This window comes from Epinephelus moara, chromosome 22 (genome assembly GCF_006386435.1).
Source record: "Epinephelus moara isolate mb chromosome 22, YSFRI_EMoa_1.0, whole genome shotgun sequence".
NCBI lineage: Eukaryota > Metazoa > Chordata > Actinopteri > Perciformes > Serranidae > Epinephelus > Epinephelus moara.
Genome location: NC_065527.1, coordinates 23,824,495 through 23,841,343, shown reverse-complemented (window position 1 = coordinate 23,841,343; position 16,849 = coordinate 23,824,495). Strand labels below are relative to the sequence as shown.

At 40.7% G+C, this 16,849-nt stretch overlaps 1 protein-coding gene across 1 annotated transcript in view; it reads left to right on the top strand.

Moving 5' to 3' along the window:
• The first annotated feature begins 8,163 nt into the window (after window positions 1-8,163).
• The window catches only part of LOC126384298 (oxysterol-binding protein-related protein 10), a 121,889-nt gene continuing 113,203 nt past the window's right edge, over window positions 8,164-16,849 (top strand). The window contains exon 1 of the mRNA XM_050035268.1: window positions 8,164-8,749. Within this exon, the coding sequence (XP_049891225.1) occupies window positions 8,481-8,749 (269 nt within the window). The 5' untranslated portion in view covers window positions 8,164-8,480. The remainder of the gene's footprint in view (window positions 8,750-16,849) is intronic.

Sequence of the window (16,849 nt, the reverse complement as noted above, 5' to 3'; positions counted from 1 at the left end):
GGCCGTTTTCGCCGGTGTGTTAAACACACTTTAGAAAGGAGTGTCCCCAGACTATCAGAAGGCGGAGATCTCTGATTGTCTGGTGGCGAGACTAAAAATACACTGTTGTGTAAATTATTTTTTGCATTAATCTTGTTCTACATCTTGGCAAATACACATACACTTTCCTGCGAAGAGTTTGATGAGAAGATTGATACCACTCTCATGTTTTCAGGGAAATATGAATCTATAGCCAGCAGCCGGTTAGCTTAGCTTAGCATAAAGACTAGAAGCAGGAGGAAGCAGCTAGCCTGACTCTATCAGCACCTCCATGGCTCACCAACTAACTCAAAAAATGAAGCTGAGCTAACCTCCTGACTGTAGCTTCATATTTACAGTACGTTTACCGAACACTATACTGCTCAATCTCTCTGCGTGAGAGAAGCTACAACTGTAGCATCCATTCCTCTCAATGCCAAGGCTATGGGCTGATGGTCATCATTTGCTCCGGCCCGAGACTCAAGTCATCCTCGATGCTTAAAAACTAAGTGTTTTGTGAACTACTGGCTGATGTTGTAGCTTAACTGCTGGGCCCTCTTTATTAACTCACTAGATATGTAAATCATCTAGCAATCCATGTTGGTTGTATTAGCCTCATTGCAATCTAGTGGTCTAATTGGCTGTGCATCTAATCTGCTCTGCTGGCACTTCCAGCGCTCTGGAAGGACAGAGAGGTTTGTCTGGTATGGTTGTTTTTGGGGTCTTTGCTGCTGCTCTCTCTGCATTAGGCTTTCCATGTAGGCGCATGGAAGGGCAGGGAGGTTTGCCTCTCTGTCTCAGGCTTTCCTCATCTGCATATGGAAGGGAAGACAGGTGTGCTCTCTCTGCCTTGGGCTTTCCATGTAGGCACATGAAAGAGGCTTTCTGCATAGGCTTGAGGAAAGGCAGAGAGGTCCCAGAACAGAGCCATACCGCCAAATATAATACTGCAAATGGAAACAGTGTTATAATAGTGGAAGTGTTTCTGACTGAAATGTGTTTTTGATTTTGAGGTGAACTTCCCTTTGAGGGTATTAAAGGTTAAAAAAAGGGATGTTAAGGAGTTAATGTTTGAAAATCTAAAACCTAAAGTAGCTCATCCATGGACTGACATTTGGGTTAAACTTAACATTTACAGCTTAGAATGTTCTTAAGTCACTACATAAACTGAGAAATGTGCTGCTATCGTGCTACAAACAAGACTGCTGTTCTTCGTTCCTGAAAAGCTGACATTGTGGAGCTATTAGGTTTTAAAGTATCTCCTTCTAGGCTGTAATGGCTCTGGTGCCGGGAGCGGACTGGTAGTGGAAGATGATGAGGGCCCGCCTCAGGCAGTCACAGCTGCCATAAATCTGACTGTGCTGACGTGGGGCTGTAATGGAGTAGATTGGTGCGATGTCAGTGTGTAACTGGGGAAAAGAAACGCTTCGAATCATAGCTCTGGGGAATGACTTTTTTTCATGTTTTACAGTGCTGAGGTGAGGAAACACCCATTTCTCTGCGTGTCGGCGACTGGTGGCTCCTACTGCAGCTTGTTCTGTTCCAGCAGAGTGATGGGGGCCGAGGCAATGATGATGCAAGTGCTTATAACATGGGTGATGAAGATGACTAGGTGGAGGCGAGAGTGGAAGATTAAAAGGAAGAAATAATGATGATGAAGATTATGATGTTTAATGTGATGATATTGCAGAGTTGCAGAAAAAACGTCAGCCCTAATGCAATCTCTCATTCAGCATTTCTTTCATCTTCTTTTTGAAAAAATTGAAGTGTGCTCTAGAGGTTTAAATTGGCAACCACCACAGCAGTTGCTATTAGAAACCAAAACCTTTTAATGTATACATGGGCGGATTATGAGACAATGGGCCCCTGGGCACAGATATGCAAAGGGCCCCACCACCTCTCCTACACAAGAGCAACACACAGACTTTGTGGTGGTTTTGCATTTTTTGTGGTCATTTCATGTCTCCTGGTGGTTGTTATGTGTCTTTTTGTTGATGTTTGGGTTTCTTTGAGGTAATTTTGTCTCTTTATGGTTGTTTTGTGTCACTTTGTGGTCCTTTTGTGTCTCCTTGTGGTTGTTTTGTGTCTCTTTGTGGTTGTGTTGCCCATTTCGTGTCTCTTTGCAGTTTTCTTTGCATGTCTGTGGTCTTTTTGTGTCTCTTTGTTGTTATTTTGACACTCTTCCTGGTCAGTACATGTTAATTTGAGTGACATTTTGCAGGTGAAGGCCAGTGTAGGCCCATTCGGTAATCCATCCATGAATGTATACTATTAAATGATTACTTTGTATGCACAGAAAAAAATTACAGCTCCTATGAAAAACCACAAGTGCAGCGTACAGCATCATGGAACAGATACCTGCTGCCTTCAGGTGAATGTAACCAGAGTCACCAGTGTAAAAGAAAAGCCTTTAGTATAGTACTATTGACTTGTAACAGACAGAGCTTTCTTATGCCTAGCTGGCATTCATCCCATAACCGCTGGTTGAATGATAAAATGTCCCGCTGTATACCCGCTAGCAAGCTAATGTTAGCATTCGCATTGTTGTTTGCAATACCAGAAATAACTCAATAAAAAACCTGATGGCTTCTGTCTGACAACGGTGTAGTGGTAGTGAAAAATAAACATGATAGCAGAAAACAGGTGTCGCACACTGTAGTTCCTCATGCCCTTCTCCTTTGTTCAAATTATGGCGTTTTGGGCCTCAAGCCATCTTCAAGATCAACAATATTTGTTGATGATTGTTGATTTTGAAGAAGGCCTGAGGGCTGATGTATCATCATTTGAATAAAGGGGAAATGCACAGGGAGCCAGAGTGTGTGACACTTGTTTTCTGCTATCAAGTCTACTGCCAGTGATCAGCACCTTGCTACTACTCTTGGTGTGCGTTACTTCTCTACATTATGTACATGAAAAACATGCAAAACATGTTTTGCTCATTCCGCTATGTTGGCAATATGGCAATCATTGAGGGTGAGAAGTGTCCAACGTTCCACACTCAACTTTTTGACCATTATCAGTGCACCATACCGTACTTACAGTGCACTGTATTTGGCCATACTTCTTTGGGTAAACGCACTTATGCACTTTTGCAAGTTCCTTAGCCCCATGCACACATCAACATGCTCAGAAACTCAAAGCTGGACAGACCTGCCTTGCCTAGCAAAGGTTGCTAAGGGCGTGATTGGACAATCCCTGTTCAGGGGTGGGGCTTATTGATCAGCCAATACCTTTCTATTGAAAAATGTACGATACGTGATTTTCTCTATAATTAATATACACTCTAAATTGAAAGTTAATAAGAAAGGCCTCAGAGTCAAACTGGCATGACCTCTCATAATGAAATGCAGCTGACCTGAGCTTGACTCTCAGCACAAGCTTTTAACGAACCTCTCTGACTCTCTGATGCCCAGGGATTTCTTTTTTACTCTCTTGTATTGATCTCTGCTTTGTGGCTGCCTCGGCTGACAAGCAGCAGGAATCTATGCATGCTCTGTTAAGTGTCCTGTGGAGATTCATTGAGGCATGCCGTCAATTGCTCAGCGCAATCTCTGCCTTTTCTTAATAGCCTGCAGTGCTTCTCAGCCAGGTCTTCATTAACGTGTCCTTTTCATTCTGGTTGTCATGGTCATGTTTTCGTGAGTGTCTGTGTTATATAATATAATACTTAGATGAAAAAAATCGTAAAAATCCACATCTTTCTTTCACAAAGCAAAAATGATGGTATCAAGATGTGAAATATAGATACAGTATAATTATGAGGATGAGAGTATTTTTAAAAACTGAAACACAGCCACAAAGCTTTGATCCATGTTGTTCATAACTACATTTTTTACTATATTAACTTTGTCTGGAGGCTACAGCACAGCAAAGTACGAAATTAGACGTACTCATGACAGAAGCACAAATATCAAGGAAAAATAACCTAATTAACAAAATCTGCAAGTCTTCAAAATTGAGCAGGCAAAATTATCTGATGTGGTATGACGCCATGCGGAGGAAACTGGGTAGCAGCTGGACTGTGAAGAGCTGTGCTTGGTGGAATTGTCCCTCCCGGCTCCCTTACAGCCAAGATGTCGGTAAAGATAACAAAAAACAGGGATTTATTCATCACGTAACTTGCCTTACTTTGGTGAATCATAACATATTGGGTATGGAATTAATCTGCAGATGCTCTGGTTCAAAATAAGACCAAACTTTTTTATGGATGTGAGTTTTTTAGATGGTAATGCTTGTAGTTTTTACCAACCAGATTTTCAGAAAACTTGCTGCCCCTACCGAGAGGAGTTAGTAGTCAATGACAGTCAATGAAAAACAGGGTTTTCAAATAATATGAATCACCACGAGAGGTCCTAAAGTGAGCAGTCATAAACATGCACTCAAATATGAGGCTGATTGGTCCAGTAGTTTGTGAGATTACTTGGGGGAAGACAAATACACACACTCACATAAACATGCAGGCAAAAAACTTAAATGCTAAAGTCAACATGCTCACATGTTGATGTTTACCATCTTAGTTTAGCATATTAGCATGCTAACATTTGCTAATCAGCGCTTAACACAAAGTACAGCCAAGGCTGATGGAAACGATGTCAGTTTTGCTGGTATTTTCTCAGAACATAAAGTATTTTGACCTGACAACGATGCTAGATTAAGGAATCACCAAAGTTATTTACCCTTGGGAGTATTTTTTACCAAATTTTATGGTAATCCAGTCAACAGTTGATGAATTATTTTGGTCTGGACAAAAGTGGCGGACTGACTGAGAAAAATGTTGCCAGTAAACCAAACAGTATATTGCTCATGCACATTGTCACTGGTTTATTTTTGTATATATACGATAGAACTTCACTTAGGAAATGTATTGTACCACAGGATAACTGTACCTGTAGAGTGTCTATAACCACTGTTTATATGAATTACATGTTTGTGGCAGAGTTTATAGAGTGTGCCAGTAAACCCAAAACTCGCGCTTTTAGCACTTCCGGTTCTCTCGTCTAAAAGTCAATACGTTTTTTGAATGGGATTTTGGTAAAACGCCTCAAATAAGGTCTGTGGTTAACAAAAGCTTAAGTGAGTTTCAGGTTTTGTTCTACGACATAAAACACGTCAGTAAATAGCCTACTTGTGAATTTTGAAGCTTTTACGTGTCGTAAAAAAGGCGGTTGCAAAGAAGTTGCTCAATACGACTACAAACCCTGTCGGGGATATTAAACGTCATCACCCCCGAACAGGCGAGAGTACTGGCAGTCCGCCATTACAGCTTTTTATTTAGCTTAAACAGTCCGATTTCCCCATTATACAATGTTTTTAAAATAAAGCGGCCGAAATCAGTTGAAAGCTTAGTGGCCGTGACATCAAGAGTCATGCGACCGTGGAGTAGTCATGTAGTCTGTTAAAGCCTAATGTTAGCTTTTTACTTCTGGCGATCGCATTTAAGCTTCAAATGCGGTATGAAAGGTGTTCATATGTGAAGATTATCTCGCTGAACAAAACCTGTAAGTATCTGACATAATCCAAAACGCAATGCAAAAATCACATTCACTTTCTCTTCTGGGAACCAGCGCGATGCTAAACTTCCGGGTTTTGACGTCAGCCCTGGCACACTCTATTAATGAAGTAAGCTCCACCTAAAATCAGATTTGATTTATGATATATCTTTATATTAAGCAGTTCATGTTCTGAGCCACTCCTGCAGACAGAAGACATCTAAACTGGAGGTGTTCCTTAAAATGATATCAGATATAAAAGCCTTTACATCCATGTTAGTTTTATATCATAATATCGCTCACAGAATACCAATTATCTTTGAACTGTGTTTTGAGATTCAGAAAAAAAAAATCAAAAGCTGTTAAATGTACCCTGAAACACATTTGAGGTCTCTCCACTGTCTAACCTGGCAACTTTAGACAGAAGTGCTATTTGTTTTTGTCTCTGTGGGAGATAAGATGAGGACAAAATGAAACTTTCATGTGCATCCACAGTAGAGAGGTTTATGAAGTTAATCCAATTGGCACAGTGCTGATACACCAAACTGCCAACTGGGGACAGTGTGGAAGACATCAGTTAAAAAATATGTACATATGCGTTACATCATTTTAATGTTTGACATAGTAACAAATTTCTGTTTCACATATTTAGCCAAAAATTATTTCTAAATGTTGGGTTCACAAGTACACATTTCTTCCCTAATTTGCAGACTTATTTGCCCTGTGTTTTGCCTCTCAGGCTACAAAGAGGCTGCTACCCTGCCCTCTGATGGTAGATGTTTGTGCTTACAGCCTGAGAGGAAGACTACAACACCAAGGACTCAACCGACTTCCAACCCCTCAGCTCCCGTGAGGGCTGGTGGTGTGTCTTTCTCACGCTTGGGTCCTCTACCAGAGACCTGGGAGTTTGAGGGTTCTGCACAGCGTCTTAGCTGTTCCTAGGACTGCACTTTTCTGGACAGAGACCTTAGATGTTATACCTGGAATCTGCCGGAGCCACTCTCCCAGTTTGGGGGTCAAAGCCCTGAGTGCTCCCATTACCACTGGCACCACTGTTGCCTTTACTCCCCACAAGTTTTCTAGCTCCTCTTTCAGCCCTTGGTATTTTTCAAGCTTCTCGTGTTCCTTCTTCCTGATGTTGCTGTTGCATGGGATTGCTACATCTATCACCACTGTCTTCTTCTGTTGTCTGTCCATCAACACGATGTTCGGTTGGTTAGCCATCACCAGTTTGTCAGTCTGGATCTGGATCATGGTCATTCTCCACCACCTTAAGTGATGTCTTCCATTGTAACCTTGGGACCTCCAGCTCATACTCAGTGCAGATGTTCCTGTACACTATGCCAGCCACTTGGTTATGGTGTTCCATGCACACTGTTCCTGCCTACATCTTACACCCTGCTATTATGTGCTGAACTGTCTCAGGAGCATCATAGCACAGCCTGCACATGGGGTCCTGTCTGGTGTGGTAGACCCTTGCTTCTATTGATCTTGTACTAAGTGCCTGTTCCTGTGCTGCCATGATTAGTGCTTCTGTGCCTTTTCCACCACTGGTAGGATTTCTTGATGTCGGCCACGTCTTCAATCTGCAGGTGGTACATGCTGTGCAGGGGCTTGTCCTTCCACTATGGTTCATCCTCTTTTGCATTCTCAGGTTTCTGCTGCCTGAGGTATTCACTTAGCAGCTCATCTTTGGGGGCCATCTTCCTGATGTATTCCTGGATCTTGGTTGTTTCATCCTGGACAGTGGCTTTGACGCTGGATTTGGGATTTTGAGAAGCTTCCTTGTCTTGATATCAATGGCCTCTATGTCCTTTGGCGTGCTTAGTATACCAACGGGGTATCTGATGACTGGCAGGGCGTACCTTTTGATGGCTCGGACCTTGTTCTTTCCATCCAGCCAACTTTTCAGGACCTGCCTTACTCTTTGTAGGTATTTGGCTGTGGCAGACTTCCTTGAGGGCTCCTCATGGCTCCCATTTGCCTGCGGGACCTCAAGGTATTTGTAGCTGTCCTGAACATCTGCAATGCTGCCTTCTGGTGGTTCAACCCCCTCTGTTCTGATCGTCTTCCTTCTCTGACACCATCCGACCACACTTATCTATCTATCTATCTATCTTGAATGATTTGAGTTAAGATAGCATTTCTAATTACTAGACCACTTTAATAGTCTTTTATTTGCTAGATATTAAGACTGCAGGCGAGACTCAAGACTTCAATCTTCAAACTCCTCTGCACTTTTTGAGTCAAAGTAATCAAACATCAAGGTAAGACAGTAAATGACTCTTTTTTAAATTTGTCATCTAATGTGAGATCTCCTTACAAAATGTGATTTTAATTGGCATTAATGTAGGATTTTAGTGATACCACAGTTTGCATTGCATTGCTAGATAAATATAAATAAAAATGCATGAAACAGCATTCAGATATTGTCAGCATTTTCAAATCTCCGCCCTTAAAGATATCATGAAGAAAGTCTCGATGTGTATCGGCCCTATGTATGACTCATCGAAGGCTTTTCCTGCTGGCATTTGCAGGTTTTTTGGAGGGGAGGGGGGGTTTACTTTTTTTGGTATGATGATGTGTTTAATAGGATTGCATTGCAATATCCGGGGGCAGGTCCAGAGTGAAGTGGGAGTGTCTGCGCTCTGCTCACCCTTCCTACCAGGAAAACGCTGGAGGAGACCCACAGAGCCTCACAGCCGCGCACTGCAGAGGAGGGAGCAGGACACAAACACCACCGGGGAATATGTCCGCTTTCTCACGCACCGAGGGACGCGTAAACCACCGGCGCAGCGCAGTCAATGCACATCCACTGCCTCCGCTTTAGTCCAACAGACACACATCGCCGTGTTTACCACTTATGCTCTGCTGAAATCCTCCCTGCTGCTGCTGCTTCTGGTCCATCCCCGTCCCCTCCTCCCCTCTCTTCCTCCTCCTCCTCCTCCTGCGCTCTGCCGTCCCGTCGCCAGGATGGACAAGACGCTCTGCAGTCCGCATCCCGTGACCAACAAAACCAACTCTTCCTCGTCGGACCGCGGGAACTCATCAACGAGGAAGCCCGGGAGGAGCGGGTCGCACAGCCCGGGCTCCGGCTCTCTGGGCGGCCCGGCCGGAGCAGGAGGCAGCCGGGGAGCTGTGCTGGGGAACAGCATGAATCTGCAGCAGCAGCAGCCGCGTAAGAGGCAGCTGGAAGGAGTGCTGAGCAAATACACCAACCTGATCCAAGGCTGGCAGAACAGGTAAGCACACGGATGGAGTTGGATGAGAGAGGAGAGGAGGGTAGGGGAGCGTGAGGTTAAAGTCACTTTGGGTTCAGGTGTCAGATGGCTTCGTGTTGTTATTTGCCCCGTCCACGTTGCACTTTTACCACCACGTCACTGTGAGGAGGAGGAGGAGGGGTGAGGAGGTGAGGGGGTTCAAATCCAAATCCTGCACATCATGCCTCATAGGCCTACTCATAAACTACTTTACTGACTATTATAAGGTCATCAGACACTAATAACTGCAGAATCAGATCATAAAATTTACAGATTTAGTCATTTCTGATGCTAGATTGAATGGTTTTGTACCTAGAGCTGAAATGGCAACTCTTTTAGTTATTAGTGAAGTAATTTCTTGAGCAATTGCAAGTGCCAAAAATAAACATTTTTTTACTTCTCAAATGTCGATATTTGCTGGTTTTCTCATTCCTCTGCAACAACTGAAATGGCTTTTGAACTGTTGGTCAGACAGAATGAAAAATCTGCCTTGAGCTCTGGGAAATGATGACTGTCAAATATAATCAACAGATCAATACTGAAAATTGTGAGTTGCAGCCCTGTAGTTGTGTTGCCTTTTCTAATGCGATGGTGCCTCATGTGCTGAGATCCGGTTGGTCAAAACCTCAGACACACATCTCAGTATGATGCACTCCAGTATATGGCTGCAACTGATTACTGTTGTTATTAATCAGCAGATTATTCTTTTGATTGGCTTATTGATTCTTTGATTAATCTATAGAACACCAGCAAACGGTGATGAATGCACACAAGACACATGACACCTTCTAAATAACCCATAAATATTCAATTTAATATAATGTAAGACCAATAAAGGCCGGTAAGCTTCACACTTGAGAAGCTGGGACCAGACAGTATTAGACAATTTCTCTGTTGATCAACTAATTGATTATTCGACTCAGAGCTAGACCGATAAAACGTCTGGGCTGATATAATGGCTGCTGCTTGGGCCACTGTTGGTATCAGCGCATGCATCTGCAGTCTGCAGCTAATTTAGAAACACTGCCAGTGTTACACACTAATTTATCCACTTAGTTTACTGTCCAACTGTGTAATGGACATACATATATTAAAGGCAACTAATGATTATTTTCATTATTGGTTAATCTGCGGATTATTTCCTTTGTCTGTGAAGACAATTGTGAGCAATACCTGCGACAGGTGAGGTATGCAAATTGCTTGTTTTATTCTACCAAGTTTCAAACGCAAAGATATTCAGCTTGCTGTTACATATGACACAAAAAGCATTAAGTTGTGAGAGGCTAAAAACATCAAATAGTTGGTGTTTTTTTCTAGAAAGTTGACTAAAATGATGGACTGTAGGGCTGGGCATTATGGAAAAATCAAATATTACAATATTTTTGACCAAATACCTCAAAGTTATATTGATATTGAACGGTTGATCATAGGTAAGGGCAAATAATAAAACAGTTTGAACAGTCTGGTGAGTTTAGAAAATTACATCACTTTACTGTAATGCAGCCTTTAAAACCAGCAAAAGACCAAACATGATGATATAAGCTCATGTTCTGATATCAATATATTGATACATTGCAGAGCCCTGTTTTAATTAGTCATCAATCTGCTGACTACTTTCTTGTTTAATCAGTTTATCTTTTTTTATAAAGACTATTGTGAACAATACCTGCTCAAGGTGATGTACTCAAAAAGTCCCAAACTCCAAAGACATTCAGCTTACTATCACATGTGATACAGAAAAGCATCAAATTATCTTTAGTTAAGAGACACTGGAAACATCAAAGGTTTGGTGTTTTTTCTAGAAAAATGACAAATGATTTATTGATGATCAAAATAGTTGTTGATTGATTTTCTTTTAGTTGACTAATCGCTTAAACCTTTGAACACTGAGCAAATTGGTGAGATTTTTTTTCCAAAATATGTGAAAAAAATATTAATAGGTTTACAAAATTATTCAAAAAACACAAAGGAAAATTATTATTATAAATTTAAAAATTTGTTACAGAATTATTATAATTTTAAGCACCTTTTCCAGGTCATTTCCTTGTTTTTTTGTTTTAACTTTCTTTTTTTTCTTTTTTTTAAATTTTCTCTTTTACTAATTTCTTGTTAATTTTTTGGGGTCATTTCCTCTTTCATTGCTCATTGCCTTCTCCCCATGTTTTTGACAGAAATCAAGACAATTGCTCAGGTTTCAAAGGGTTAATCAGCTAGTCATTGCAGCTGTAAAGTATTGTTCCCAATTTTTTACAAACAACCACAGAGCTGAATCAACAGCTGTCTGACACGTGTGTGTCAACAAAAGTGATTGTTATAAGTAGAGCTACTGCGTCATCATCAGTTAATCTGCAGGATGTTTTTTCGATGAACCGATCAATTGTTGAGCTTTTTTCAATATTTTTTGACATTTTATGTACATGTGCCAAAGTCTACTAGGGTTAAAACCAACAATTAATTTCATTGTTGATTAATCTGTATATTATTCCCTCGATCCAGCTGATCAGTGTTTCCCAAAGCCCAAGATGATGTCCCCAAATGTCTTGTTTTGTCTCACAAATGAGAACCTGGGAGTAGAAAGTGTTTCCCGTCTTTGCCTACAAATTATTTGATGGATTAACTGATAATAAAAAGGGGTTTTCTGTCAATCAGCTAATCAACTAATCGTTGTCACTTTAGTTAAAAGATTCCTAAAGATAGGCTTTATTGTAGGGCTGTTGGATTGGATTGTGTTGGTGGACATTTAGCCTGAAACATCTACAAATGCTGTGCTCACTGTATGTGCGCTCTTGCCTGATGCATGTTGGTGATATCGCCGTATTGCTTTATTTTATTGCTTTAAACGGACATTGCGCTCATATCCTGTTGTTTCCTGATGTTCTGCTGCTGATGAAACACTGCGGCCACTCTCATAATGAAGTGCAGAGTATCTCAGCAACAACTGTGGAGATCACAGCGGTGCATTATTGTGCAACTCTGTACTTCATGCAGCATTTATGGGTTCACTCCCTGCCCTGTCTGATTCACTCCAGTCAGTTTTTATGAGAAGCTATGAGTGAGTGTTTAATTTGAAAATATTACCAAAGCCTACAGTTGCTGTTGCTGTGAGCCACATGTGAAACATCTGGTTGTAGTTTGAGTTTTTGCAGAGGAATATAAAGACTTTTCTTGTTAATATTCCTGTAAGGAACTTCTGCACAGTTAACATGAATTATGCAGGCTTTCTGTTCTGCAGCTGTTTTGTGATTTGAGAGTGAAATTACTTTTTCACCAATATGCGCACAAAAATAACTGTCCCATTGTCGCTGTAGCGTTGCTGCAGGGAAGAAGGAAGCAGAGACTGTGTGATCTGGGCTGGGAGCCAGTGTATATGTGAGAGAGGGGTGAGGTAGGGAGGCGGAGGTGGAGAGAAAGAATGGCTGCTCCCTGCTCTCCCATTAAACTGACGGGCAGATGATGCACTGAACTGCGTCTTGATATGCACCCACAGGAATCATACCTCAGTGTAAGCTTCATCACACACACACGTGTTCGTCTCAAAGACGTGATATTGATCGAAAGAAATCTAAATTGTGTTTGCTGTTCATGTGGGATTTGTTCTCTGTCACCTACAAAAACTTGAACACACACACACACACACACACACACACACATATGCAAACAAATATCGCAGTATGTTCAGTGTGTTGTGAGCGGGATGTAAGCTGAGTTGTTATCAGGAAGGGTATGAAAGTATCAGTTTGTTCTTTGGGGTGATGGCACCTGTTCTATTTCAATTTTGAAGTGCCTGAAGGGGAAGGTGTAGCTTTCAAGGAGAGATGCAAGTGTGTAGATGCAGAGAATGTGTGCTGACTAAAACATAAGGAAAATGTAGTTTCCCTTTGAAGAAAGCTGAAAGGTTTTTTTATTCCCTGTTGTCCAAACACAGTACATAGGTTGGATGCTATCAGTCAAACCCTGATCTTTATTCTGTATCTGAGATTTAAATGAGTTAACCCTTTCCAACAACATTAAAATGTTGTGTCATATTTTGTTGCATGAGGCCGTCACTTAAACGTCCAGAAAAGCAGAGGAAAAAGCAATTTTCTTTAAAAAGAAAAAGTCCATTCAGAGGGAAATGTTGCATGACGGCCATGAGTGAACACCCAGGAACAAAGGAGATTGGGTCATGTTTTCAGTAATGTAGTTTCCAAAACTATATTTTGCACAAAAGCTGGTAATGAACTGTAAGTGGAACTGCTTTGGACTGCTTTTTAGGTCAGCAATCATTTTTCTGTAACACTATTTTAAGATTTTTTTTGTCTTTGAGGCTGTTCAGCATGCTTTAATTTGCAAAGTAGTGCACAGTTTTACTCAGAACAGTAGCTTGAAATGTTTTAGATGTTGCTGTCTCCATGTGTCTTACAATAACGTGTGATAATTAAAGACACAATCATTTTAACCCTATAAATTCTCAACATTTTCCAACACAGTCTCACAGGAATATGTGAAATGGACACAAACTCTTAACAATGCATTACTTGTGGTAGGCACGAAATGTTGTCAATATGAAAACATGCCAGTGCAGTCTGTTATGAGTGATCGCAAAAGACGTTAACATAGTCAAGGTTATGAAATGGTCACAGTTTGGTTAGGATTATAGAACAAAAAATACCAGGTTACGTATAGGAGTATGTTGTGGTTCTGGTTAGGACTGTCCCAGCAGACCCTACGCCATAGCCTAAGCATGTGCCCTACGCCGAGCATTTATACTTGAGTGGTGGTGTGTCTGTGTCACTCTGCAGTTACACCTCCAAAACACTGGTAGTCAGTGGGGTTTCTGTGAAGTGCTGTAAAGTTTAGTTGATTCAAAACACACATTAAACACACATTAAACATGGCTTAATGGCGACAATTTCAAACACAAGTACACAGATCGGCTTCACTGTGATTCGTAGTGTTCAAAGACAAAGCATTTGTTTTTTGCTGGACACATTTTCCCTACAAATACAACATGCTAATGTTTTTAGCACAAGCCTATGGCATTTTACATTGTATAAATTAGCCTAGCAGCTAGCGGACTTTTCCTCTACTCATATAAAACCAGGGACAGCAGCAACATTTAACAAAGGTAATGTTAAAGAATTTGGCTCCATTACAACTCACAAGGTTCACTGACAAAACAACTGCCTTATACTAAACACGTTTTCCAAACAATCCAACATGCTAAATTATTAGCACAAGCCTATGGTATTTTACATTGTATAAATTAGCCTAGCGACTAGCTGCTCATATGAAGCCACGATAAATCCCCGAAGGATAACTCAGTCTGCGTCGCCGCAACATGTAGTTATATTTCTGGGGAGGTGCACATTAGGCTACAGCATAGGGTACGTCATAGACTCTGCGTCGACGTAGAGCCTACAATGTAGGTACAGCGTCGATCCAATGCAGAAGTATCAATTCTGCCTAAGACCGACTTTTTCAAAACATCAGTTTTTACTTGATGCATCTAAAATAATGTGACAGTTAGCCTCTTTTTTAGCATGCAGGTCACAGTAACATTAGTGTTAGGTAGAACAAAACACCTTCTGCAAGATGCATTAGCTGCTACTGACATTTTTCAGGTGATTTGCTACACACTAATCGATGACTAATCGACTATTAAAATAATCGGTGACTATTTTAGTAGCCGACTAATCGGTTTGAGTCATAGTCATAGTCATTTTCATAGAAAAGTACTATAAAAGTACCCCAAAATATTCTTATTGCAGCTGCTTACGCTCAAATATTGGTAGCTTTACACACTCTCCCATGACGGTGAACTAAAACCCTTTGGCGTGAGTATGAAACAAGACATTAGATGACATAATTTTGGGGTTTGGGAGAGACGGACCGACATTTTTCAACATTTTAACACATTTTTCGATAATATGATTAGTCGACTAATCGAAGAAATAATCGACAGATTAGTCGACAATGAAAATAATAGTTAGTTGCAGCCCTACTGTACACTTAATTCTTGTGTCCGACATGACAAAACATCCTCATTGACTTTGCACTGGCGTTGTTTGCGTGTTGCCAGCACATAAGGTAAACGCATTTTACGCCCACCATCATGTAATGCATTGTCAAGAGTTTGTGTCCAGTTCACATATTTCTGTGAGATCAGACTGTATTTTCATAAACTTTATAGAAGAGTTCATCATAAAAAATAAGCAGTTTTGTATTTCTCAGTTTGATGAAAGTGAAATAAAGGTCTGTGTTTACAAAAAAAAACAATGTAAACAAACTGAAAATATTAATAATCAAAATAATTAATTGTGTTCAAAAGATATGTTACTCAGTTTAGTGGTGAAAACAGGTTTCAGTCTCCCTTCAGTTCAGTGTTAAGAGCTTTTGTTAACATTTGTTTATATATTGAAACAACATGCACAACTGTTCAGTTTCCCATTAGTCCCTGTGCTCATGAGTGCTTTTTCCGCCATATAAAATACATTAAAGATGATACATTAGCTTTCTTCTCAAGGTGGAAACACACAAGTGAAAACAACTTGAAGAGGATTTTCAGAAGGATTCTTGTTGCAGCTGGTTTTGATTTAAAAAATACTGTCTTTATTATCAGGCTTTTTCTAAATCCATTAGAGGAAGAAGAGAAAAATCCTTTCTCAGGTTGTGTTGTTTAGTTAATGTCTCTAAGTGCCTGCAGCATTTATCTATAGAAACATGTGAAGGAGGAGAGGCGGTGCACTGGTGGAGATGGGTGGTGCTGGAGTAATTACAGTCGTCAGTCACGTTCCAATATTTATCATGCGGAGGAACACATTGTGTGTGTTTGGCAGGTGGTGTCGTGGTGGGCAGCAGACCTGAGTGGAGCTAATTCTGCCACTGTGTGGGTGGCCATGTGTCAGTGTGAAGTGCTGTTATGTTGTGTAAGTGCTGTGTGTGCGTGTGTTTGTATGTGTGCGTGTGTGTGTGTATGTGTGTGTGTGTTTGTGTGTGTGTGTGTGTGTCGGATAAAATGTGCTTGGTAGCCAGATTTTGTTTCTTTACACAAACATATACATACTATACTTGTGAGGACCTCAACTGACAGAGTTCATTCCTTTTTTGTTGCTTTCCGTAGTTCATAGTTTGTAGTTTCTTTTGTTGATAATAACAATATTGTACACACCAAGTTCATTGTGACCTGAAGTGTAGTACAGGTGGTAATACAGGACCAGCATGAGTAAGAAAAAGAAAACTTTATCCAAAACTGACAAAGAAGTGATGCAGTGATGGAGCAGGAAGTTAAATCTATTTTGTTTAAATTTTAATGAAAAATATTGCATAGAATAGTAAAAAAAAAGAGATAAATAACAAATGAAGGACAATAGCCCATAATACCAATTTAAACAATAATGTAGACAAAAACAAAAACCAACTAAAAAGGTGCAGATCTCTGCCAGGCAGCCAAGTGGCCACCCGTGCTGATCATGGCCACTCTAGACAATTCTTGTAATTCCAGCAGACGTGTTTCAGAGGCTCTCAGAAGCTAAGAAAAAAACACCTTGTTTATTTTTGATGGAGCCGCGGCATAAGTGGACTTTTAATGGTATTAACTTTGTCTGTAGGCTACAGCACAACAAAATGGGAAATAACGACAATAAACAGAAAATTGACAAAAAAAACCCCAATTAACTTCATAGCCTAATTACTAACTGATGGTAGAAGCACAAATATCAAGGAAAAATGATCAAATCAACAAAATCTGCAAGGCTCCAAAATGGGCAGGCAAAACGGTTCTCTTCTGAAACGCTCCTGGTGTAGTATGACGCTGTGTAGTGGACGGAACAACATCAGGTCGCAGCCGGAACGTGGCACAGCTCCGCCCACTGGCATTGTTACTCCTGATTTGGGATGTTTCTGGTGACGAATTTTCCTGTTGACTAAATGAAAATTTTAATTAAGACTAGTCAGCTAGTCTACAAAAAAGGTCTTGGCATGGTGCATTCAGGCTCAACATATTCCATTAACTTCCTGAAGTCTTTACCTTCAACAAAGTTAAATATATGCGTATGAAACAGTTATGTTCGAATCAAGTCTGACGTAGCGCACCTCTCTCCA